We start from the raw sequence: 13,583 nt of genomic DNA, 5'->3' as shown, positions 1-13,583 counted from the left end.
TACGAAAGTTTTTTTTGTTAGCACACCGAACAAAATATTTCAAAAGTTCGGTTAGCAAGAGAAATTATCGACAAAACCGAACTCATTCTTTCAAAGGAAAAATTGAGTTCGGTTACGAGAGATTTTTTTGCGCGCAGACCGAACTATGTAGTTCGGTCACCAGATATTTTTCAAGTTTTGCGAGCACACCGAACTGTTCTTATTTTTGGAAGTTCGGTTAGCAATTCTAGAGTTACAAAAAAAATTCTCCTAGCCGAAATATCTACTGTAACTACCATTTTCAATGGATTTTGATGATTTCTAATCGATTTCTTCAACAAATAACGAATTGAAAAGAATGGGTATGAAGGAAATTACCCGCGGATTTGCATTTCACTTGAATCGGACTTCTTGGTTGCTGTTGGATGATTGATTTTGCCTCTGAACGGTGGTTCAAGTTCTTTTTGAATTAGCAATTGTTTTGGGAGATTTATTATATGTGGGAGTCCCGGACTCAATCCTGGAAGTCTGGGAATTTGCTTGGCACGCATTGCTTATAAAGATTGATTAATCGACGATGAAATTTTTTCGAATCGTGATTAACGTCGATGTCTACGAAGAAGAAGAAGAAGATGAAGAAAGAAAAGAATAGAATCAGTTTTGAAACTGATTTTTTTTCTTTTAATTTAGATTTTAATTAGTGAGTTGGATTAGTTGGTAGTGGGTTAGATTACTGGGTTATTAGGGTTATTATAACCTTAATTAGAACAAGGGCAGATTAGCCTTCCCTAATCTTTTAGGACACCCTTTATAATGTAGGATGGACATTTGTATCACAAAGTAGTCCCCCACCCTTTTTGAGTAGTCCCAAAAAATCGTTCTATCTTTAAAGGGAGCAGTGGAATGGGCTACCTTGAGGGGTTATGAGAGGATTGTTTTCGAATCTGATAACGAGCTTGTAGTAAAGTCTGTCAACGAATCGTCTCCTTGTGTTCATTGGACAAACCACTCCTTTATATTAGACATTGAATTTCTTTTACAGGACAAACCATTATGGATTTGCAAGTCGGATAAAAGAGCAAAAAATGACTGTGCAGACTGCATAGCCAAAAATGCTAAAGTCTAGTTGCTCTAGTTTTGAGTTTTATGAAACTTTTCCTCCTGACATTAATCATTGGATCATTAAGGAGAAACAGCATGTAAGCAATTAATTATCCTTAATAAATTTATTTTTGAATAAAAAAAAAAGAACATTCACACAGTGCAATTATTTTCTATACATAAAGCTGACATACAGCAACTATACAAGAAAAAACACTGAACAAAGTTTATTATAAACCAGCTGACCTCAAATTAGTGAGAAGAGAATTGAGAACAATTACATCAACTTTATAATGATGATGATATTAAGCATTTTACGGGGTTTTTACACGAGATTATGACGGATACACCACCAAATATAAAAGCTAACACCTTCCAAAAAAAATAAAAATTTAAAGGCAATTTTAAACGATAGCTCTGGATACAGCCTCAGAATTTAGCTCTGAACCTTACTCAAGTTTGACACCTCTAGCTGCTTTCACTCTTCCTTCTCTTCTAGCTTCTCTGTGTGCGTTAGATTGTTTGCGGGGATTCACCTACTAATTTCTACCTTCTATACTAAAAATCACCTCGAGTTAACCTGGTATTTGCTCCGGGCTTCTGAAAGGAGTAACGACTCGGTAGAACTTTCAATTTTTCTAGAAGTTCTTCAAATGATGGCCGACATTTTGGGTCACTAGTTCGCCAATGTAACAGATGGAAAAGAAGATGGTCACTAGACTAAAAATGGGAAGAAGAATACAGGATATTGGATTGTCAACTTCGATGATATAATAATTTTTGTAGAGTACAAATTAAAATGATTCAAAAAGAAGATATCGCAAGATAGTTACCTGTGCCAGCAGCTCTCAATTAGAGAAGCCCAATGTGGATCAATGTCTTCTGGGATCTCCATTCGTCGGTCCATGAAACCCACAGCACCAATCACCTAAAATAATAATCCACCAAGACACTGTAAATGTTCTGCAATCCATGTCAGACATAAATGAGACGGAACAAGTATTGATTTTGTAAAACTATATTATCTTCATTCTTAATCCATAATATATATTTGAATATGTGCCCTCTAGGTGACTGTTACTGCCTTCACAGTAGCCAGGTAAAAGATTGGACGTAGCAAAAAAATACCTGCACCGTGTTAAGTGTATCCCAAGGGACCTTCTGCGTCGCAAGCTCCCACAGCACAACTCCAAAGCTATAGACATCAGACCTATAGTTCGCACACATTAAAAGGTAGATAGTTGTCGGGCTCGAGAAAAGGGACATCTACGCTGGAAACACGGGTTAAAAAAGTGACTGAAAGCAAAGTATAACTTACTTCTCATCCGAGGACTCATTACGAATCACCTCTGGAGCCATCCACTGTGGCTGCAGAAAAAAAAAACAAAGCATTATTAAGCAATTCAATCAGTAACCCCAAACATTAGAATATAAAGACTACCGAGGCAAATCGATTTAAGAACCAAAGAAGGCGGAGAATAGCACTTGAGGCAAAGTTACAGTGCAAACCGTTCCTTTCCCCATCTTTGTTGTGAGATACGTTGAATGTTTGAATCTTGAAAGACCAAAATCACCAACCTAACGGAAACAAAAAGAAAAAGATTACATGATATTTCTTTTTAATATAAGATGTGCAATCCAAGGATTGGAGCAAGAGGAGTATAACTTCGTAAAGGAAAAGAGTTACCTTCACATTCCAGTTCTTATCTACTAACAAATTCGAGGACTTCAAATCACGATGCACGATTGGTGGTTTGCAGCGATGAAGGTAATTCATACCGTGCGCCTAAAGACCAGTCAGACGAAAATTATGCTTAACCAACGGAAGTAGAAATTCCAGGCTAGACTAGCGGTGAAAGACATGTGTAAGTTTCAAACTTCACATATCAACTTCAACGAAAAACACAGGAACTGCTGCTAACAGCTTGCGTGCACAATAAACAGACAAGCAAAGTAGTTTAACTCGCTCCAAGATCCTACTCGGTTAGGGAGGTTGGAGCAATGAGTTCGGACTTGCAACTTGCTTAAAGTCGGCCAAATACTCGGAAGAGGCTTAGAGTTGATCGTATATATTGTTACTAACATGACTTATACCTATTTAAAATCAAAATTTTAACATTATCATGTATTGCCATATATAAGTTCAACATAACATGCATTCAACATTAAAGTAACTCAAATTCTCAAATTCTCAACAAAAAAAACAGCTCGGAATGGGCTAAAATCGGCCTTGGAGACCTATTTAATCGCTCAAACTCGGATTCAGCTTGGAATTGGAAATCATAAAGGCCATTTAGAGAGTAGCAATTAATCGCTTGGAAATCGGCCTTGGAGACCTATTTTAACTAGTCCGCAAACAAGTATAATAGAATTCCAGGTTTCATACATGGTGCATGATATAACTTTATGTTACCAAATCAAAAAAGGCATGCATCAAGATTTAAATCACAATGAAGTTAACTTTTGCTCTACCGAAGCTATAGTCAAAACAACATACAATGTCCACAGCCATGAGAGCACGTCGCCTCCAATCTAATCTAGCAGAATTACGTCTAAGCAACTGATACAAACTTCCACTGCAAGCATAAAACGTTTTTAACTAAGTAAGTAGAATAAAGATGACACAAAGCAACCAACATTAACAGAAGGAAAAAGAAAATGATATATGGGATATAAGCAACATAAACAAGAAATGAACTCGATAGCTCCCATTAAAATTTCTAAGTTTTCAGAAGTACAAGTGGAGAATGAACCATGGAAGGTACTCCGTGACGATGCACAGGTGCTGGGGTGAAGTTACTGCTCCCATAAAAAGCAGTACATTTGGATGCCGAAGCCTCTTCATAAGAAGTACCTTTGTACAAAATATATTTTAGACCACGGTGCCAACATCTTTGTGATGCAAAAACTTGCAGTAGCAAAGATGTTTTCTCCATGAACATTTTATTGTAAAATCTAATGAGAATCAAACAAATGTGCCAGAAAATATTTAATCAAATTTAGAAACTAAGTAAGGGATTCATACAATGCCATAGAAAGATTCTCACAGGACCAGAAAAAAGAAACTCGTAGCATGAGGATGGTCTCATCACCGTGTAGATTGTTGAAATTCATGACCCTCAATAATAAGTAGTAAATTCTAATAAAGAAGGACGATCACGCCTCCCAATATTTATGGGTTTTACAGTGATGTGGCGAGAAGATCTTCCTCGCTAGAAATCACCCATTAGCCCTTTAGATCATCATCAAATAAATAGAAGAACTACAGAAAATATCTCCATTTATACAGTACAATTAGCTAAAAAGTTAAGCAGCACTTTGTTCAACGTAAGGAAACCTAGCAAAGAGATAACAGTAAAACAGAATATTAACAAGCATTAAAATAAATCTCTACAACACATGACCATTCAGATCCACAAGGGTTTTTTCTGTCTATGTATAATGGGAGTTTGTAGAACTGATTTGTTGTTAACCTCTATCAGCATGGCATATCAGGTATATAATTATCTTCATATAACATAGCTTGAGTTCAAAAGTCACCTCTTGTCTGAAAGAATGTAACAAGTCATCCGAGTACTCAATCTTGGAAAATTCTTTTATTGCAACATCCTGCGAGATAAAAGACAATCCAAGATAATTACAACATAAACACACGTACAAGATCCATTCAAACACATTGGCAAGATGTAGAATCCCCATAATACAGCTGTTCCACAGATTTATGCATAGTGTAAATGTAAAGAACATACCGAGCCACACCACAGACCACGATATACAGTTCCGCATGAACCTGAGTCAAAAAATTGAAGTTTAAAGATCAGAAACTCTCCAAACTTGAAAAGGCCGTCCAATTGCCTTACAAAAAAAATTGACAGAAATATCTGCATATGGAAATGTTAAGTACCGCTTCCAATCTGTGCACCGATTGCCAAGTCTTCCCACATGATATCGTAATGCGTGGAGTCTATTTCCATATCAAATGTGTGATGAAAACTGCTGCTGGTACTGATGCTACCAACTAAGCTACTTTTGTTGTTAGAATTAGAAAAAGAAGACAATGATGTAGAGGCTTCGTTCCCAGACAAATCATTTTCAACAACCTGGATTCTGGGTTTATCATTGTCATCATACCTATTTTGTTGATCAAAGTCAGATTCACATTCATGATTCAACCACTGCAACGACATCCTCTTCTTGCTAATCCAAGCCTCTGCTCTAGATGTTATGTTCTTGCAGAAACCAATCTCGCATTTACCCTCACCCCCAAAACCTCTGAAAAGTTTTTCAGTGGATAATTCCACGGTGGGAGTTTTAAAAGTAACACCAATGCGAGATGGGAGCAGGTCTTCTACCGCCTCACTTAAAGTTCGCTCATTCCTATAGTCACAGAAAATAGTCTCCGACATCCCTCGATCAAAATAATAGCCATCTGCATTCTGGCTCTCACCATCCGAGGTACAATCACCAGGCTTCATTTTCGACCTGACTTTATTAGTAATCCGAGATGCCTGTTTCAAGGCAGCATCTTCTTCTTAAGCATAGGTATATTCAAGTTTCAAGTAAAAGAATCAAATTGGGATTGAAGATACCAGATTAGAAAATTTAGAAGCAATCCCAGACTGCAGAGGCATATGGGAACCAACATCCGGTGTAATTGCCTGACCACCACTTCCAGGCTGCTTGGAGCTGGGATAGGAGCTAGAAGACTGATTTTGAGTGTTTTGCCGAAATGGTTTTGAATCAACAGAGGCACAAATAACCCCAATCAAATTACCTTTATCATCATAAAATGGGCTATTGGTTATAATGCCTACAAATAGGTTCCCTGCTTTATTCTTTAGCGGGAACACCCCAGTATAGGTATTCCCAATGGTATTGTTTTGTATTATCTCAGCTGCTGCACCATAGTATTGGACATCCGTAAGGAGTTCAATGTTTCTCTGACCAAGGGCTTCCGAAGCAGAATGTCCGTAAAGTTTTTCAGCCCCTTGATTCCTGTACAATTGATGTTGATAACAATCCTAATTGGTCAGAATTCATAAATGTCAACTGAACTTCTATGAGAAACAGCAGAATTCACAGATTCCAAACTGAATTATTAAGCTGCAGAAAAAACCTTGGAATACGGAAGTCATGAAAATGTACTAATCTAGTAAAACTAGATTAATCCAATGAACATAATCAAGCAAACATGAAAATGTATTAAGAAAAAAAACCTAAATTATGACATACCAGTAAATAATACGGTCATTGAGATCGAACACATGGAGTGATTGACCTACCGACTGGCAAATATTAAAACAAAAACCAATAGATGATTCAACTCCAACTCCTTCCCTAGGGTCTTTTGGATCACATCTACTGTATTTTCTTCTAGGGTCAGCTAATTTCCACTGGTGAGGAGAAACTGCGTGGGATGCTGGATTATGATGAACCAAATTGGAGAATCCTTGCTGAAGATGTACATTTTCAGCTTCTAGTTCTTGTAGTCTCTTCAATAACAACAAATTCTCTTGTTCTACTTCCTGTTTTGGTGGCAGAATTTCCATGAGTACAGAAATTTGCTTAGGGTTTCTTCCGAAACTCCTCTCTCTCTCCCGCCAACATCCGCTAAAGGTTCAAGTCGTCACACTAGCAAAAGTAAGTCGGCCAGCGTGTTTGAGGTGGATTCTGAGAACTACTTCGTGTACAACCGAAAAGTAAGTCTTGCCTCTGGAAAATGATCATCGTACGTGTATTTAGAGTGTAACGTGGCAGCATATTCACCGCATGCTCCAACATGCTGAAATATTATTATAACTAGTGTATCACCCGTGCATAGCACGGGTCTGTTTCTGGCTTATGGAATATTTGGTCCATTTTATAGAATTAATTGCGTTCGAATTTTGCTTTTTAATAAAAAATAAAAAATTCAATAAACACATAACTAATAAAATATTTTAATAAACAAAAAAAAACAAACTAATGCAATCAAAAAAATATGTTAAAAAGCATATGACATGCATTGCAACATCTTCAAAGTCCATGATATTTATTCCAACCTCATAAACTGATTAAAAGTTATATTGTCCTATTTTTTATCTGAATTTTGATATTCTTTAAAGGGAAAATTAGGCTGAGATCCAAAAAAAATAATATTCTCGTTCTCAGGCCCACAATTAATTTTGTATACCGTGACACCCATAATTATATGAAATTATTATATGAATCAATACATAACTGGTTATGCATACTATCTTTTCAGGCATAACTCGTTATGCATACTATCTTTTTCAGGGGTATAATTGGCAGCGCAACTTGGACATAACATATCTAAAAATCCGCGCCTTAGAATTTTACAAATTTTATATCGTTGGAAATCTTTTTGAAAGAGCTAGGCAACGAGTACAAACAAGAATATCAAATTTTTGTTTTTAACGAAAAAATCGGAAGTGATCCTCATTTTAGGGAAATTTTTTGGAAACTTGATACTTAACCATTATGCAGTCACCAAAAACGATGCATAACACATTCTGCAGACGCATAACGAATTATGCAACCATTTTTTCGACTGCATAACAAGTTATGTATATGCATAACAAAGTTATGCATCTACAACAAGTTATGTAACCATTGTTTTGGTTGATTTTAGCCGTACATATAAAAATTGATGCATAATGCAGTATGCATCCATATTTACGGATGCATATCAGGTTATGCATCTATTTTCTCGATGCATAATGCATTATGTAGCCATATTTTCGGACGCATAACAGGTTATGCAGGTTTTCTGGACTGCATAACAAGTTATGCAACAAATTTTGTAGATGCATAACAGGTTATGCATCCATTTTCACGAATGCATAACATGTTATGCAGACAGTTTCTCGACTGAATGACATGTTATGCAGTCATAACCACATCATCATCTTCTTTCATGTTTCATTAACTCCCACGCAAACCGAAAAGTAAGTCTTGCTTTTGGAAAATGATCATCGTACGTGTATTTAGAGTGTAACGTGGCAGCATATTCACCGCATGCTCCAACATGCTGAAATATTATTATAACTAGTGTATCACCCGTGCATAGCACGGGTATGTTTCTCGCTTATGGAACATTTGGTCCATTTTATAGAATTAATTGCGTTCGAATTTTGTTTTTTAATAAAAAATAAAAAAACAAAATTCAATAAACACATAACTAATAAAATATTTTAATAAACAAAAAAAAAACTAATGCAATCAAAAAAATATGTTAAAAAGCATATGACATGCATTGCAACATCTTCAAAGTCGATGATATTTATTCCAACTTCATAAACCGATTAAAAGTTATATTGTCCTATTTTTTATCTGAATTTTGATATTTTTTAAATTATTGGAGTTCATGCCTTTGTGTTTCTTATATAGTCTTCTCTCTTTTTGTCCACCCAATCATTGATGCCTTACTTCATCAACAAAAGCGTCATTGAGCGTGATACATCATAATTTTTTTAAAAAAAATCTCATTCAGTGTTTGATTCTTTTTTCTTATATAAATTATTTCACGTTGATCGTGTCACATGATTTTCTTGTTATTTTATCAAGTTAAAATGGATTTCGAGCAGTGATTTTCTTCGATAACACAAATTAAAATCATAATAGGATAGAAATTCGAATTAACTTAGATATTTTAACAGGTCATAATATTTTATTTTTTTCTTTACATTTAATATCTTAATTTTGTCTGATATGCATCAATATTTTCTATGGAGCTGTATGGAGGGAATCATTATAGTTGTTACATATTTAAAAGACTCCGTGCAACAAAAATTAGGTCCCAAATTAAGAAAAAAAAAAGATTCAAATTATATGATTAAAAATTTAATAAGCACACGCATGATGCACCTTGGAACTCTAGGATGAAGACCCCAAATTAAGAAAAGAAAAACTCAAATCTATATAAACGAATTAAGACAATGGATGACTGTTGATTTGTAGGATTGAGTGTATATTGTAGAGTGAATTATTTATAAATGGAGTGATCGTACGTATGGACATGCACAAGGAATATCTTTCAATTTGTGGCACAATATTTGAATTCTTTACAAACATAATTGTTTGAATTGCTTCCACAGAATGGTATCGAGAAAGATATAAACTTGTATGCAAATGAAAAATCTTGATGGACATGTAAATACGCGAGAAAGGTACAAAAGACCAAAATGGTGATGCAAGAAAAATTAAATTATACTAACAAATACTACCTGCTAAACAATTGTAATATATCAGCTACATTAGCTAATTTATGAAACACAAAATTGGTTAAAAAAGATCAAAAACAATAATTCCTGGGTGAAACAGACAGATAGATTTTGATACTGTTTAAATAGACAGGAATCAAAAAAAATACTTTTCAATTATCCATTTTGGATATTCTACCCAAAAAAAGAAAAAAAAGAGAAAAACTTGTTACCTAAATTACCCCTTATTCACAGTAAACAACCAGCTTAATTAATGTAATTAATTACTACTTATTCACGGTAAACAACCATCTTGTTTGTTAATGACATTACTACATTGCTAAGCTACAACATTATATATATTCCAATTTTAATCACACTACTACATGTGCTAGCTACAAGGTTACCTGAAATGAAAATAATTACAATGTGGTGCCTAGTACTATTCTCCAGTACCAATACAAAAGAATAAGTTCACACGCCACACCACCACTAGGCGCACCTTTCTGTGGATACCAAAACCGCAGTAAAATATATGGGCAGGGCAGGCAGACTGCACACACACATTATTGTAATCAGAAACCAACTTTTGTCTCTGACAATCTCTTCTACCACGTAGTTTTACCAATTTATCCCACCAATATTATATAGTGAGCTCATCAAATTAATATATTCAATGTTACAGCAGACTTAGATCCTTGGTGGAAAGGCCCGCAAATTCAAAAATAGTAGAAGTTCAGTTGAGGTAGTTGCAAAACCCAGGACAATTACTTACCCCACCCACATTTCCCATTTTATGGTAATTGCAAGTTCCTTTTTTTGGAAAACTAAACAAGATAAGAAAACAATTAAGTGGGAATTAAAGCTTGTATACTTACTGTTGCTTATGTTTCAGAGCACGAGCACCACGGGCTAATTTGGTTTCATTGGTAGCCTCTGGATTGACGATCCTTATATAAGTTTCCTGACCAAGATATCAGCTATCAAGGTTTGTTGTTCTCAACCTCATCCTACTTATTGTAAGTGCCCCCGCTGTTCTCAGTCCAATCTCCATAATCCATGCTGCAAAGAATTAACATGACTGAATATGTTACAACAAACTTATATCTCAGCGGTGTTTACAATGACCGTAATTAGAAATATGAGAAGTATGAGGTGACACATTCAAATGTTAGAGTACTTAAAGTGAAAGAAATACATTAGCGAACTTAAACACATACTCACACATTAAACCTGGATGAAACCAATTTCATTTTAGTTTAAACGTGCTGAAACAATATACACCAAAGATTAACCCTAAATAGAATTAATATCATCCTAGTTTGTACTATACTAAACCTGGATGAAACTGGTTTTCATCCTAGTTTAAACATGCTGAATAATATACAACACAAATTAAATCTAAATGAAACTGGTTTCATCCTAGTTTATATTATGTTAAACCTGGATGAAACTAGTTTTCATCCTAGTTTAAACATGCTGAAAAAATATACACCACAAATTAAACCTAAATGAAACTTATTTAATACTATAGGAAACATTCTCACTTAACCAAATTAGTCTTGTAGGAAGTAGTACAATGTATATATGTATCATGCTATGGATATTAGGCATCATGTAACCAAGAAAAGTTCATATGAAGTCAATTAGATTTAGAATCACTAATTAGACTTAAATTCATCAATCATAAGAAATTAGGGAAAATTACTTAGTTAATTACGTCAAATAACATGAAAACCAGTTACATCCTCCTTGTTATCGTCTTTATTAAACTTCAAATATGCATGTATCATATGAAAACCAGTTACATCCTATCTTAGTGCTAGATGAAAACCAGTTACATCCTATAACATTTAACCATAGAAACGCACTCGGGAATTTCTTACAAACACTTGTTGCGCATGACTTCGATAACCAGATGCAAACCATGCAATAGATATATCCAGATGCAAATCATTTTCATCCACAACATAAACTTTAAAGTCATTACAATAACCAACTAAAATCCAGTTACATTCCCATTCAATGAAATGAAAATAAAATCAACCAATTCAACAAATCAATCATGCAATTCTGAAAATAAAATCAAAACAAAATTAGGGTTTGGAAACTTACGAGTTCTATGAGAGATTTTATGAAATTGATCGATTCAAACCCTAGAAATCTTTCATGATGTAGTTGGTGTTGGTGGAGAAACCAATTTCAATTTCAGATTTTACTGTTGATGGAGCAGACAAAAAGATGATGATATTAAATTGTGATGTTATTGTTGATGGTGAAAGATGATGATACTAAAAGTGAACAAATATGTTAATACTGTTCATGTCGTTGACGGTGGAGAAACCAATTTCAATGACGGAGAAAGATGATCGCCATGGAGAAAGAGAACGATGGTGGAGAAAGGGAAAATTTCTTTTAAGATGCTGGAGAGAAAAGAATATCGATGCTTTCTAAGTATTACGAAGATATGTTAAAGGGCAGTTATGTAAGTTACACATTAAAATATCTCCTGTCCATTTGACCCAGATGGAATGTTTACCAGTCCATTTGACCCAGGAAAATTACCCTTTTGGCTAAATAGCCTATTTTCTGTTTATGAAAGACTTAAAAATCCTTTTGTCACCACTTAAAATGCCACAACCAGCGCCAATCCCACAACACAACCAAGATCGTCAATCTCATTCAGTTCTATTGAGTACCCATCACGTTATTCATCTTACATCAATGATGCCTACCCGACTTTTATCGAGCTCCATAAAACTCACGTCTGTACGAAACTGTTCCCGCACTAACAGTTTCGTACAGACGTATGAGCCTCTCTTCTTGACTATTGTTCTTCAAGCATAATCTAGTCAGCTAAATTTGTTTTGCGTGTTTACACTTGCTTAATTATAATTTATTAAGAATACTAATTATCTTAGCTCATCGAGAGGATGCAAACATTAAAAAAATTTGATTGATTAAGAGGATTAACCATTTAATATCTTCACGTATACCACTTCTCATGATGTATTGGTAAATTAATAGTAACATGGCACTTTAGAGTTCGGCCGCGCCTTCAGCCCATTAGATGTTCCAATAGTATTAGGATTATCACGGTAAAATGCTTTTCAAAAAGAACTTAGATATCATGTCCGAAAGAGTTCAGTATCAGATCATAATTTGATTACAAATGGTTAGAAAGTGCATGCTTAGTTATTTGGTAATTTAATTAATTAAGAGGAGAAACAGAAGGAAAAAAAATGTTAACCAACACATCACCAGACCAATATGATCCAGTGTACCGTATCACTTTGATAGAGTTTTGTATTTATGGTTTGAAGGGATTCGACATAATGGCTTATTATATTTTTGTCTCTCGTACCGGCTATAAAACTAAACATTTACAACAAGATTTTTTTACAATTTTTATTTTCTTACTTAAGGTTCATCGGTACTCAATAAGGTGGAAATTCATAGTAGGTGTTGAATGCAAGCAACACTTACAAAGTTTAATCCAAAACTTGAAAATACTAAAATCAATAGAACTGGATAAAGGAGAACCCTGGTTTGAATTCAGGATACATCTCCCAGGTAAAGAACCGATGCAAAAACGAACAACTGACAGTAAGACAGTACTCTAAGAAATATCAAGGTGGTAAGGACTATTTGAGTCTTCATAGTTCTGGCTATCGTATTTGTTCTTCAAATGAATTTCCTCTGGTTATTGATCCTTTTAGAGTTCAACATTCAGTATTTAGCATTCGTAAAACTGAATACAACCCTAATAAAATTCAAAGACTTCAACGCATACTTATTAAATGACAAAAAATGTGATTATAAAGATAGGTAAAAACGACATTCAATTTGTGGTGGTTACTTATCTTCGGTGTATCATTCAGTCCCGGGAAATGTAATTACTGAAGTAAGAGTTAGTGGATAATCTTTGGGTGGCTCCAGCATGCATGCATGGATCTCTCTGAAAGATTGCATTGTCAACTTGGAGCATTCATTGAGTCGAGATGATTTAATAAGTGCACAATTTAAATCTAATACAAACAAAACAAAACAAAACAAAACAAAGGGGATAAAATGAAGAAAAAAAATGCAGTAGAATTGCTACAAAAGGTAACAAATGGATAATAATCAAAATTACAGATCCATACGTTTTTGTGACCATGTTTTGGCGTCCGTCCATATCTTGTAACGCTATAGTTAGCCATTTGAGTTTTAATTTAATAAGGAGGTAAAATGAAAAAAATCCCTCTTTAAAAGATTTGTTTCCAGTTTTAAAAATATTACCTTAAATAAGTTCTTTTAGAT

At 34.6% G+C, this 13,583-nt stretch overlaps 1 protein-coding gene across 2 annotated transcripts; it reads right to left on the bottom strand.

Annotated features, from left to right (window-relative positions):
• Positions 1-1,347: 1,347 nt before the first annotated feature.
• LOC113358101 lies at positions 1,348-6,755 on the bottom strand. Of its 2 annotated transcripts, none has more exons than XM_026601614.1 (13): positions 6,313-6,755; positions 5,670-6,075; positions 4,985-5,588; positions 4,830-4,870; positions 4,621-4,689; positions 3,834-3,934; positions 3,578-3,656; positions 2,768-2,866; positions 2,566-2,658; positions 2,399-2,448; positions 2,209-2,290; positions 1,914-2,008; positions 1,348-1,756 (listed from the first exon to the last, which is right to left on the bottom strand). In XM_026601614.1, the coding sequence occupies exons 1-13, from the start codon at positions 6,627-6,629 to the stop codon at positions 1,639-1,641; spliced, it is 2,154 nt and encodes a 717-aa protein (XP_026457399.1). In that variant the 5' UTR covers positions 6,630-6,755; the 3' UTR covers positions 1,348-1,638. The 2 variants fall into 2 exon arrangements, with proteins under 2 accessions (XP_026457399.1, XP_026457400.1); XM_026601615.1 differs by having other exon boundaries at positions 2,590-2,658.
• Positions 6,756-13,583: the final 6,828 nt, after the last annotated feature.

This window comes from Papaver somniferum, chromosome 3 (assembly GCF_003573695.1).
Source record: "Papaver somniferum cultivar HN1 chromosome 3, ASM357369v1, whole genome shotgun sequence".
NCBI lineage: Eukaryota > Viridiplantae > Streptophyta > Magnoliopsida > Ranunculales > Papaveraceae > Papaver > Papaver somniferum.
The sequence above is the reverse complement of the archived record's forward strand: the minus strand, read 5'-3'. Positions and strand labels throughout refer to the sequence as shown.